Below are 13,653 nucleotides of genomic sequence, written 5' to 3' on the forward strand. Positions count from 1 at the left end.
TACTGAGCATTAAGATCCAGGTTGATGACCTTTTAAGTGGAGAGAACTCTGAGACTGGCTATATATGCCCATACCTTTTTAACATGATTAGTCAGAGGAATTATATCTTTCTAGCTCAGTTCTTATCAGTCTGTGTGTATTGCCACAAGGAGTGGAGGCTTTCCAATGTCTCTTAGAATTAAGGAAGCAATTACTTTTGAGCAGTACAGATTATTTTTTCCCCCCAGAGACAAGCCTGTGTGGAATTGCTTACATTTCCTCTGTTTGCTGCAGCATGTTTGTATGTAGTCACTGAGCTATTGTTTGAATTTCTGCTTTTGAAATATAAAAACTGACTTGAAAATTTAAGGTAAAAACTGTTATGAAAGGGAAAGATTCCTCTTTAACCAAGGTGGACTCTTCTCCACTGCCATGGTTACCCAAGGTTAAATACACCTTACGTGTTGCAGCCCATATAGAACTCAGGTTCCATAGCCTGTATGAGTTCCAGCTGACTTCCTCTGTTCCCCTGGCTGAATAGTCATTGCAATCTGGAGAGCATTTAATCAAAGGAGATGGTACCTCAAAAATGTGTTTCTTAGGAAAAGTCTTTGTCTCAGAAGCAATTTCCTGATCTCCAAACTGGGAGTGTTTCATGAGAGGTTGTCCCTTCTGTATCTGAGTAATCAAGAATATCTTCACCATATAGTATTTCTTAAGCTTTCTTATAGGATCCTTTGTTTATTTCGTGTGCATTAGTATGACCTTTTAATAGTTTTACATATTCTGTGAATTCATGTTAGTTTCATAAAGTGAGATTTATATTTGGGGTTTGTTTTTTTAATTTAATTTAATTTCATTATGAATAAATCAAGAAATAAATTTCATGTCGCTGTGGATTGTTTCCATTTTTCCTCTTCTTGAAATATTCAGATTTATTTAAATTTGCTTTTAATATTTATAGCTTAATTAGAAGTGTGCTGTATTTTTTAAAAAAACAAATTTTACAAGTGACAAATTCATAAAACTTTGACTTTCTATTCTAGTTTACCATTGGAGGGAAGGTAAAAAAGTTTTGTCGCTCACCAGATGTGGAGGCAGAGTGTAGAGGAGATACAACGTCTTGCCAGGAAACAGCTGTGAAAACAGGAGATGGGGCAGGGGGGAATGGGAGTTGGAGCAGCAGTGAGGAAAGTTCAGCTGGGAAGAGTGGAGAATGGAAACAGGTGTTGTGACTGCTGGGAGTTGTGTACCCAGTTGTTAGGCACTCAGCCCTGCGGTCGCTGCCATTCCAGGGACCTGTCGGAGATAGGAACCTGCAGTTCAGTCACTTCTGGCCGCCCTGTGGTTTCTGTGCCCCAGCTCCCTGACCCTAGCCGCCCTTCTCAGCTATGCTTCATCCACTACCCTCCCTCTGGCCACCCTGCTCACAGTGGCTTCCCGGCAGCGTGCCATCCCCTGGTTGCAAATTGACAAAGCAGTTTTCAAAGTGTGGGTGACAGCACAGGATTGTCAAATGTATTCTTGGAGAAGGAGTAGAATTTAGAAAGGAGAAGCTTGATAACCACTGCTTTAATGTTAGGTTAAGACCTACTTTCCAATGGTGTCTAATACTGTAAGCTGAGTAGCCTCAGTGGATTGCTTTTCTCCTCCCACACGGGAAGACATAGAAGCTCAAATAAGCTTTGGCTCTTCCCCTTGAAAGTACCATTCAATGGCACATTACAGAAGTTAGCAGGGCTGGTCTTTTCTGGTTCAAGTTATTCCTTTCACACTCTTAATACCTCCCTTTCTCTCACATAGTCTCACACACAGTTCAGAGTCTGTGGTGCCACTGGTCATCCAGTGAGAAAATGGTGATAGTCTTTGATAGCCCACAATGGTTTTTCAGATTCTGTAAGCTTACACTGGGGCCAGATCACTAATCTACAACCAGGTCCTCATTGTGCAGCTAAGGTAAGCAGGAGTCATCGGAAAGATTTAAGCTAATACTTTTCATCTCTAGATTTTTGTTACTAAATAGAGCGAACACACAACAGAGGGACGAGTAAAGATTTTTAAACTATCTTTTACCATAGCTTCTTTCTTGGGTGTCAGTTCATATTGGCTGTGCTTCTCTTTTTTCATAAATAGATATAAAAAATACATGTTTAAATTACTAAATGCTGTGCATTTCATTTGAAAACTTTTTTTTTTTTTTATACAGCCATGATTTCATTGGAGAATTCACAACAAGTTACAGAGAGTTGTCGAGAGGGCAGTCTCAGTTCAACGTGTATGAGGCAAGTATTGTGAGTATTTACTCACTCTCAGGAAATAGATGAGAACGCTTCCAATGTTTTCATGGCAAACTGGTAATCTGCACAGTGCTTGTCAAAATCAAACGTTGGAATTATTTCACATTCCTCCTTTTATAAAGAAGAACAGAGAATCTAAAAGTGTTGCTTCATAAAAAGAGTTAAAGACAAGTAGGTATGTGTGCATGTGTATGCACACTGGGCTGTGAGAGGGCAAGAAGGGCACTTCAAGCAGCTGGGTTGCTATGATGTAACTTGGAGCAAACACTGGGTTACCCCCATTTGTGTATGAACAATTTGTCATTTATTTCTCCTTTTACTAAATGCTGCATGTGTTGTATGCTGTTTTCTCCTGTCCAAAGAATATCTGGTGATTCTTGATTCCACCAGATGCAGAGTCACATGCCTTTGATCTTAAGTGCAGACTTCAGAATCTTTAGAGTTTTAATGCAGGGCTTACCAAGTGACAGAGAATTTACCTTATTTATGTTTTTCATGTGGTCAGTTATCATCTTTGCTTAAAAAATTGCACCTCATTTCCGGTTTAGGATTCATACATCTGCCAGGTACTGGGATTGACAGGTAGTTGTCAATTCAGTTATAGAGTTTTATATTGTTAGATGACTTGTAACTGTGGTAAGACCTTATGACGTACTGCAGGTGAATGCAGACTACATCCGCATTTCCTCTTAGTCATCTTTCTCTTCTCATTTCTCTTCAAGGCCCTGTGGCCAAAATTGTGTAGGCTTGTTTATTTCTGATCTAATAAATCCCTAGTGTAAAACTTCTTTCTCAGTTTAGTCTGAGATTATCGGGATTTGCAAAATCGTAAACTTTTTGTTTCCAAGATCAAACTGTGCTAAATCTTCAAAATATGATGTAATTTATTCTCATCAATGCATTTATGCAAGCAAAAAATGGGATGCACAAACTTGAAGTGTCATAACAGGACAAATTTTTTGCTGTTTTTTTTTTGAAAGGTTGCTTTTAAAATCATTCCAGATATGGGCACAAAAAATTGACTGGAAAAAAAAAGAAGAGTCTAAACATTAAGAATCCTGCATTAAAACTTCATTTTTAAATTAATATTCCTGAAGAATCTTAGTCTGGAATGAGAAATGTATCATGAAATTTCAAAATGTGTTAAATGAGAAGAGGCAATAGGAGGAAAAGATTTAAAATTTCTTTTGTCACTGAGAAGTGTCAACTTGCAGACTCTTCCTAAGGGTATGTTACATTTTGCAGTGTTAAACTCTAGCTTATGTTTTTATAGATCCAAGAAATTTCATTTTCAGTTTTGAGTCCTCATTATTTTTATGCATAACGTAGATGACTTCAGCTTTCTCTTCAGTAGGTAACAGTGTGTAGTGCTGTAACTTCAAATACTGTGAATGTGCTCCCCAGCTAGAAGCAGTACAGGTGAGTTAGAGTTGTGCTGCCTCTGAGCTAGTAAATGCTGCCTAGATTGTCTTAGTCTAGTGATCAGTTCTGGTGCTGATGTAACACTGTTATCCTCTTTGTAGGACCAGAGGTAGGAAGTCTGCCTACACTATAATGTGTACACATACTGGCTTGTCTACATCTGTGTCTAGGTCTGTGTGCACTGTATTGCATCGTGTACTTGGAGTTGTCTTCCAGAATTCCTGTAAAAGGAATTGGTTTCTTTCCCATGGTAAAACTATGTGGAGTGTTTCAAGTTCTACCTCCTTTTTTATTTTGGTATGTGTGTGTGTACAAAAGCCAGGAAGCATTACGCCTAATTTAGGTGATAAGGGTAATAGGCAACTAAGTCTAGTTGCCAGATTGCCCTGTATTTCTTCTTACCATTCTTTTTTCACCCAGCAGTAGCCTAAGTAGTAGGCTACTTGGAAGCAGTAGCCTAACAATACCTAAGCATCTAATTCACCATCCTGATGACAGGCATTCTTGATGCATTCACACAAAACCCCACAGCTGCCTTTAATACTGATGTGGTGGTGGTGGTGTTTGGGAACGGGTGGTCTGCTTAATCAGAGCAGTGTTACCATAAAGAGATACTCCCTGCAAAGGCTTAAGAGTAGCAATTTTCACATGGAAATAATGCCTGTATTCCAGGCACCTGTATATTCCCTTGTGTGAAAATACATGCTGTTGCGTTTTCACATAGGTATGCATATATGTCCAGCCATTTGTGTTAAAAATTTTTGGCACCCTCCATCTCACACGTGCTCATAGACAAAGTGTATGGATTGTGCCAGATACTTTCAGTTTCTCTAAGGTGAAATGCTGAATCTGTAGGTTTTGCTCTGTACATCTTTTATAGCCTCACTTACCGAGATTTACAAAAAGCTACCTTTTATTTTTAACTTCACTGATTTGTTGTCTTTCTCGGACAATTCTGTTCTCATTTTTGCTGTCTTTTATTTCTGCATACAGGCATTCCTACAACACAAAAAACCTACTGTTTAGACAAGGTACAGTCTGTGCTGTATTTATTGTCCTAAGGTGTTTATATACCAGGAACAGAGGAACCTTAGAAGAGTCCAATTATGAAGTTCCTATTCAGTGCTTCAGATCACGGAGTCATGAACCCAAAGAACTGTGTGTTATAGGTATACTTGGTGTGCATTGTTCTGCGATTTCCAGACAGTATATCTGTCTGATAACTATTTGGCAGATCCTTTATAGAAATAAACTGATTATAAAATCGGAGATCTTTTGTCCCTTTCAGAGTTTACAAAGAGTGTTAAACACAGGAATGGTCCAGTTTTGAGTTTAGTTGTGTTTTCCTTTCACGTTGAAGAGGCTATAGTCTCCTCTAATGAATTTACTAGATTGTGTAACTGTTTGTGTCAGTTGAGTAATGAACATAACCCAAGAAAATATAGCATCTGCCAGTGTACCTAAGGGAAAGGTAGGAAAGATGACAGTGCATCCTCTTAGAGATTGCCTTCATTTTGCCTTGGTTCTTGGAGCCTTGCTCTTCTAGATTAGACCTTGACTCTTATCCTCATGCAATAGATTGCTGTCACCTCATCACAGTACAAATGCCCATTCCTAGGTCTGATTACCAGCAGGATTATTCTAGTTAAAAGCAGCCCTCTTTTGGAAAATGTCATCATGCACAGAGTCCTCCTTCTCTCTAGAAATTCTGGTAGCATAAAATGGGTCCTCTTACTGCATCAGCATTTTCAACCCTTGTCTTATATAATGCAGACCAAGTATAGGAACTGACGAAAAAATAAGGCACTTATTTTACTAATGACCTTTTTTTTCCTTTGTGGTTTTCTACGTTCCTAAAAGTATTTTGTCTTTCTTGTATACTGGAGCTCCTTCCCAGCTTCTACCAGGGACATTGTGTGTGATGTTTTTGTTCATATTTCTCTAGTGAGTCTATCCTTGATCTCCAGTGTTAACAGATGCCAAGATTTTGATCTTATCCCTCCCCACCTTCTCCAGGGGAAAGTAATATGGAAGGCTCCCCAGCATCAACAATGGTCATATGTGCCATCCAAAAAAAAAAAAGGAATAGGTTTTTCCACCAAAACTCCCTTTAACGTAGTCTTGTTAGTATGAGCATCTCCTCTTTCAAATTAGGAGCTAATTTGCCTTCAAATTATACTGCAGATAATGCAGGCACTTTGCTGTGTGATGCCACCTGGTGACTTGTAGATTCATATGCGCTGTAGTTGCTTTTGGGATGGTTCCATGACTAGGTGTCTTGAGGACTGCGGTTCTATTCCCTCTTTGTCTGTTCTGGTAGGAGAGCCTATTCATGAATTTAGACTTATATCTGTGTCCAGACTGGTGAAACTCCTGACGAGCCTGTCTGCAAGATCTTCGTTGAGGCAATCTTAATGCCATGATCGGAACTTCTTTCAGTTCTGCTTCTCCCACGGGTGATTCAGATGTAAGACAAATTGAGGTAATTAGTCATGGTTATCCTGGTAGACAGTTTAATTTCAAGACCTCTTATGTCCCTCAGAATAAATACTTAAGACCTTCTTCTGGGTTTTAGGTATGCTTTTTGAAGGATTTAGGTCAGCGTCTGTATTTGCACCATTAGTTCCAGCATCATGTAGTTTGCATGCACAGTGTCTCTCAGAACTGAAATGTTTTCTTTTTCCTCATAGAAAGATATTCTTGCTAATAATGAAAAGACAAGCCTATGTGGCTATAGCCAGTTTTTTCCTGTACAGTGTGCAGACCTTTGGTATTATTTAAGCTATCCTTTAATTGGTCTTGGACTACTGCCATTAAACTTCAGTATTTTGTAAAATCTCATATTCCTAATATAGGTGATCACAAATATGATGGTTTAGGCAAGCACTGATGCAAGGTAGGGAAGGAGGGTGCTCCAATTATGTGCTGCACTTTTATTTTGAAGATGAGCAAAGGTGCTGCTGTGCAAAGCAAGACAAAGATAACTGAAAGCCGTGGGGTTTTGTCATATTTAGATCCAAGATCAACCCCAGAGTTACTGTAATTTGCAGCAGTTTCCTATGGATAGTGTCACAGCACAGATTACATGTGCAGTGAAAATGTCCTCTCCTGTTGTATCACTGACATGACTCCTACCCTACCAGGAATATTCTGTCATAATATCTTAAGTCATTTTGCAGTTTCATAAATTTAGTATCAGTATCTTTCAGCAATAGCATACATTTCCTAAGCATCTCATGTTTGTCTCCCCACATTGCAATCCTCCATACTTTGGTACTGCTTCTACTTGATCAGTCTGTGCAGTATCAGAAAAAAAGAGACTGGACAAATTCTTTTTTAATTGTTTTCCATTTGCAAACTGACCCAAGGCAGGTAGAGAAATTTGTGTTTGGGTAGGTGTCCCATATTTTCGGATTAGAAACATTGCTATAACAAGCTCTTTTCAATTGACCTTTTTTTAATAGGTAAGAGTTTATGTAGCTTCCTAGGTTACTGCAGAGATGTAAGAATTTTAGAGCCTAAAAAATGTTGTTTTAGTTATAAAGTTATCTGAAATTTGAGAAAACAGCACATAAATATTATAATAATTATAATACCTGGAATTATAGGAGAAACACAAGCTGTGATTTAATCCATCTTTGATCCCAAGTACATGCCTTGTTTCCCATGGTATTTAACTCCATGCTCTAGTGCATTTCCTAGTAATTCCTAAGGAACCAGTTGTCAAGTTACCTGAAGCAGAAGGTTCAGATGAATCTCCTTTTTGGCATTTAACAACTGCTGGCAAGAAATATGCTGCTAACTCAGGCCTGACCACTGGATTCTGGAGAGTTGTGAATGAAAGGCCACAGGGCAGGCAGGCAGTCTGTTGCCTTCATCTTCCTCTTCTAGGCAATTGTCAGCAGGAGGCACTTTCTGGATAAGATTCTGGTTCAGCAGGAATTACTGCATTGTTTATAAAACACCATTACACAGATTTAATCCACTGCTCACCAGTCAAGATGCTGTTAGTAGGAGGGACAGTTTTTGCGGGGGGGGGGGGGGTGTAGGCGTTAAAGGACTTGTGTGTGTGTAAGACAGTAAAAGCTTTGAAGAGTACTTACTGGATATAGTGTGGCATACTGGAGGGAAAGAAAGAGTCACTCTTGTTTAGCTTCTTTGGGAAGACCTCAAATGATAATTATCTCTTTCTGCCTTACATTTCACAGCTGTTCTGTGTCGTGCAAGGAATATGATCTTTAAATGTAATTTCATTTTGGTTGGGGGGAGAGAATTTTTGGAAGACGTGTATTACTATTTTTCCCATTTTCAGGCAAAATTGTTTAAATGTTTTATAGCAGTTAAGTGACTAAGATTTCAGTTGGGAATGTTTTCATTCCTTGTCATTCACAGAACATCTGTGACTAGTTTACAGTAAAACTTGGCAGTAAGCCACAAGGATTTGAGTTTCCTAGTTATATAGGAGATAGTTGATCGACCTAATTAACAAAATAATGTTTTGCTTCCGATTCCATGTGCAATTTTGAAAAAAGCAGAACTACATTTTAATGTGTGTGTAACGAAGCTGACTGAGACTTGTTTTTGTATGGATAGGTATTCAGAAGGGAAACAATTTTTACTGGTGGCAACAGTGAGAAATTTTATAGGTTCAAGGTGCGTTCAAGACATTCAGGAAAACTGTTTAATGCTTTGTAGTAAAGTTCTGTGGTGATTCTTGTGTACAGGGAGTGCATTGAGCCCCCACAACTCCTGTATGCCAGTCAGGTGCTGGTGTGTGCCATTTTCATGAAATTACTTACTAGTTTCTATTCTGGCACAGTGTGATCTGTCCCTCCAACTGCTCTTCATGCCAGCCAGATCCTGCCATTGCACCAAATACAGAAACTAGGAGTACAACAACTGTCATGTTTCTCAGATAATACTGAGAAGAAGATTGAAACAGATTAACTGGATTGTGAAGAGGTGCATTGTGAGATGAAGCAGTGGTGACACAGTACACTGAAACACTGGAATCGGGAATGCAGAAAAATGCAGAATCTTGTGAAAATTCAAAGGAGTGTTTCACCGAGCACTGAGATTTAATGAACACTCTCACCTCTGTTGCCCTGGTCCCCTATTTGTCAAATGCAAATAACAGCACCAGCTTACCTAGCAGATACCATGAAGATAAATTCACCGGTTTTCAAATATGTATATATCCCAGCATTGAGGTGCATAAATAAACAGAATGCTGAATAAATTTAGAATCCACTGAAAATAGGCTACTTTCTGCATTGGAAGTGTCTTAACACTTATCTTTATGTTAATTCGTAAATGATACTGCTTTAATATTTGTATCTGTTTTTCTAGGTAATAAATCCAAAGAAAAAAGGAAAAAAGAAAAAATATGTTAATTCTGGAACAGTAAGTAAATATATTTTACATTACTGGATGGTTTTCTCTTGAAACAGAGTGTAGATGACTTGTAATTTAACAGGATTAGAATAGAACCTTCTGTGAAGGCCACAGCCATAAACTATTTACTGTTATACAGCATTTGTTTTCTGATTTTTTAATTTGAAGAATCTGATAAAAGCTCTGTCCAAGTGTGCTGTTAAGTTGCCAGTGATTTCCAAAATGAGTTTTCGCAAAATTTCAGTCAAATTCTTGAAACTATTGACTGAACACTATGAATTTTTATCTGAAATATATCTACACTTTTAAAAGTCAATTTTCTTTTTAAATTTAACTTCTGAGCTAGTATCAATAAAAGCTAGTATGCTTATCGTAGCTAAACCAAAAAGAGCCAACATTTTTTATTACCAACAGGTTTTTGTAAATTTTTGTTGAAAGATCTATTACTGTAGTTTGGAATGAGAGTTTAATGTCCTGTTGTTCTATTCCATATTCTGTTTTATGAACCATTTGCTAGCTATGCAAATAATTCCCTTCAGCACTTTCTCAGCTTCCGTGTTCTGGCATCCATGATGTTCAAAACATCAATTACAAAAAAATGAAGATAAATGTTGAAGAATTGTGTGTTGGAAAACTTAATCAGATATATGCTTTTTGAAAACACATCCAGTGTGGGGTTTTTTTTCTACATGAACAGTGCCACTGAAGTCAGTAGGGCTTTCACTCTGAACTGTAGTCTTGAAGGAATATTTTGTCATTCTCACATATATAAGTTTGCCTATCAGTAGGAAAATAAACACTTATTTTGTACCTCTGCTTTAAATTGTAAAAAAAAGACAGAGCAGCTTGTCCATGAAAATTTACCTTACAAGATCCGATTCATTAGATAATCTAATTTTTGCTAACGTATTCCTTTTACTACAACTTAGCATGTTAAAGTTCTATTACACTGAATTAGTGACTCAGAAACTTATGAAAAGTGATTATTTCAAATCAATACTAAAAGTAAGTGTACTCAAAATTGTAGGTACAAAATCTGGCTTAGGGCACAGAAGAGCAGAAAAAGCATTTGTGTTCAATTTTCCTGTTGATTTTGCTTTTAAATATTTAACACCTTCACATGTATGTGACTGCATTTGAAGGAACATATTTTACTCATATTTGGACAGGCAAAATCAACTGTTATCCTCAAATTGTTGAGATGTTATTCTCAAATTACATGGAAATTTCCAATAAAGAGTTGCTAGCAGTACTCTGTCCTTTTTCCTTCTCCACCAGTGTTCTCTTCTGTTGGTTTTGTAAATTGTTTCCTTTATCAAGTCCTCTTTGCCCCCATTTGCCTTTACTTCTACTAGTCCTTTAGGCTTCCCTTATACTTCTCCAAATTGTCACTTTCTCTGGGTTTGCCTGCAGTTTTGTTTTTCCCCATCATTCACCCAAGATATTCTTTATCCCACAGATTTCTAAATTTCCAAAGCAGACATCAAGATCATCATTCTCACTAATAGGAAATTGGCTTGTAGAAAACTTTACTTAATATAGATTACTGACTGCTATCTCACTGCTACTTTAAAGAGCTATGTACATACACTGGCCATCTCAATTCATTATTCCTTAAGGGGTCATTTTAAATTCAGACAAACTACATACTAAGCAGAAATGTTTCAGAATACATGATTAATTTTGAACACAGCAAAGCAGTGAAATTTAAAATTCACTGTATAAAACTTGGAACGTTAGTAGTAATTGTCTGTAAGGAAGTTTGGCCACTTGGGAAGGGTATTGTCTGTTTCTGTTTTTTACCTTTTTAAATTAGATTCACTGAAAACATTTACTTAAACTAAATAGGAACAAGGTGACCATCTGTAATAAAAGATGAACCATTAAAATTACTGTATCCAGTGGGAAAATGCATAGGAATTCAAGTCTTACATGCAAGACTATGCTACTGATAGTCTGGTAGAACTTTGTTATGGTCTTCTGTTCTCAACTAGAAGGGTCATTTGATGGTTTTAAACTTTGCAAGTCAGTTAGAATCACAGAGAACGTGTGACAAAGGAAGTAAGATAGAAGACAGAGTTACTACCTGTTACCTCATTCTGAGTCCAAGTTTACAACATAGGAATATTTTCAATTTTTATATTTTGCTGCAGTTGGAGGCAAATCAAACTTTGTGACAAACTTTCATCCCCTTTTTGTTCTTTATATCGTTATCAGTGAATTTGCTTTGAGTAGTTTCTTAAGCAGTTTTCACTGACTGCCTGATGCACTTATGTTGTGAGAAAGTTTTATGTCACTTTGTAAATAAAACAAAAATAATTTGGCTTGAATTCTTTGCTTTGTAAATGTTGTGCGGTATATGAGGATTCTGAATGCTAGATCTTACCCACTTGAGTTTATAATTCTGCAACTCGAGTGCTGGAAATGCCAGTAACACCTTTAGACCACTGTGTTTTGGACCTACAGCATTTCTGAATGATAAAAAGCTGGGACTGAAGAAATTTCTTATCTTTGCATTTGTTATGTATCCCACTTAATTTTTTTAGTTATTTCATATATATGTATAATTTACTAGATTTTTTCAGTCTTGGCTTGCATCAGTACTCAACACCACTTGAAATTACATAAATAACTGTAATTGAGTTCTTTAGACAATGTTGAAGTACTCATAGAATAGATGCATTATCATCTAGCCTCTAATACTCGTGTGTAGATGTAGTGCATAGTGATCAGAAGACATGCATGTGGTAACCTGCTCTGGAATACAATCTTCCATCCCTTGCCCTTTTCCTTAAAAAAAAAAGGCAAGAAATTGTAGCAGACTTTCAAATTTGTCTCTTCCCTTTCAAGAACTGACTATTTAATGATTTCTTTAAAAAAAAAGAATCTTTTTTCCCTAATAACAATACTGTAGGGAATTATGTCTTAAGGATAGAGCTCCAAAAACATTGTGCTTATGTCTCTACTTGTTCAACTGGGAAATGACAATTCACATCTGACTCTCTTTTATTTGCTTTCAGGTAACATTGCTTTCCTTCCTAATTGAAACAGAAGTTTCATTCCTTGACTATATTAAAGGCGGGTATGTGATTGGCAACAAACCTTTCTTGTTTTCACAATCTCATTGTAATTCACTAATAATTTGTCTATGTACTTTGCATATGATGACTCTTAAGTAGTATCTGTAAAGAACTGTATTGTTTCCTGCTTTTAGAGGCTGTATTTTCCTACATAAAACCTGCAGATAGTTATTGATGTAAGTTAAGTTATGGAACTTCACTTATAATGTTGGAATTGGTATTGGTACTAAAACACTGAGGTTGAGTCATGACCTCTCATCAGCCAGTGAAAATTGGATTAACCAAAAGGGAATTATCTATATACTATTAAATTAGTAAAATGCTGGTTTATTTCTTCCGATTACACTGACCTTTGGTGTATTTAATATAGGCATTTATTTAGAGTCTTTCCCATTCAAAGGCATTTTTTCAATACTAATTATATAAAATTCATAACATGTTCAATTTCTCATTAATCGTCATTTTCCCAAAAGGGAAGTAGAGACAGAAGCATCGAATGGCTTACCCTAAAACATGCCTGGAAATGGGATCGAATCTCAGAAATTCCTGGCTCTTAACCTCCCTACCAGAATGCAATTCTTCTCTAAGATAAATGGAAATAATTTGTTATACATTCCTAGGCACTTAATATGGATTTTTGCAGCATGCAGTCTGAATGTATATTTGTGCCAGTCTTTAAGCAGGCTTCAGCTGAAATAAAAAAGAAGTCTGTGTTCTGTTTTGGCTGTAGCAATACAGGGCTTTGCCTTTGTTCCCAACAGTGGTAATCCTACAGATGCGCTAAAGGTTTATTCCTAATACATTCATCACTGAAGTTCATTAAGTTAAAGTGATGCCCCCAATCATAATTTTTAGCTACAGAGAAACTGTGGGTAAGCTATCTCGACTGCCATTGCTTTCAAGGTTTTGAAAAACTGCAGCCTGAAGTACTATTCAGTACTCCATACTGAACTGATAACTTGCAGAGGGAATGGATTGTTGTTAAGCTGTGCCCCAAACTGTTGACCCTGACCCATGGGCTGCTGCAGAGTGCAATTTTTTTCTCTCTCAAGGACTAATGTTTCAGTTCTCCCAAACAGTTAAATTTTAAAGTTAGAAAATCCATATTCACTGCTGTTCAATCTCCATCCAAGAAAATAAATATTTTCACTAAGAGTGAATTCAGTCTGTTACGTCTGTCAAAACACTGTGTCTTTTGGCTCATTAAGATTAAACCTGACAAGAATATTTTATCCATAGTACTTCAAGATGGGAAGGCTTAATTAGGGTTTTTAACATGGATGTAGACATACTCTCTTTAAAATTTTTATTCAATATCTTTGGAGAAATTTGTGATTTGACTTGCTCATTTGCTCGCTCTTTGGTGGCTGAACGTATTTTCTCACTTGGATAGGATGCAGAGTCTCTGCAACATTTGATGTGATTGTTTGCTCTTACAGTGCTATGTGGTATACACGATTGGTTATGGGTGACCTTCAGAG

General features: G+C 37.1%; 1 protein-coding gene across 1 annotated transcript in view; it reads left to right on the plus strand.

Moving 5' to 3' along the window:
- Nucleotides 1-13,653, plus strand: part of CPNE8 (copine 8) — a gene marked incomplete at both ends in the record, with an annotated part of 121,852 nt that overhangs the window by 69,939 nt on the left and 38,260 nt on the right. The window contains 3 exons of the mRNA XM_082001146.1: nucleotides 2,186-2,261; nucleotides 9,048-9,101; nucleotides 12,113-12,174. Coding sequence (XP_081857272.1) covers nucleotides 2,186-2,261; nucleotides 9,048-9,101; nucleotides 12,113-12,174 — 192 coding nt within the window. The remainder of the gene's footprint in view (nucleotides 1-2,185; nucleotides 2,262-9,047; nucleotides 9,102-12,112; nucleotides 12,175-13,653) is intronic.

Source organism: Phaethon aethereus (assembly GCF_964289735.1).
Source record: "Phaethon aethereus genome assembly, chromosome: 1".
Lineage (NCBI taxonomy): Eukaryota > Metazoa > Chordata > Aves > Phaethontiformes > Phaethontidae > Phaethon > Phaethon aethereus.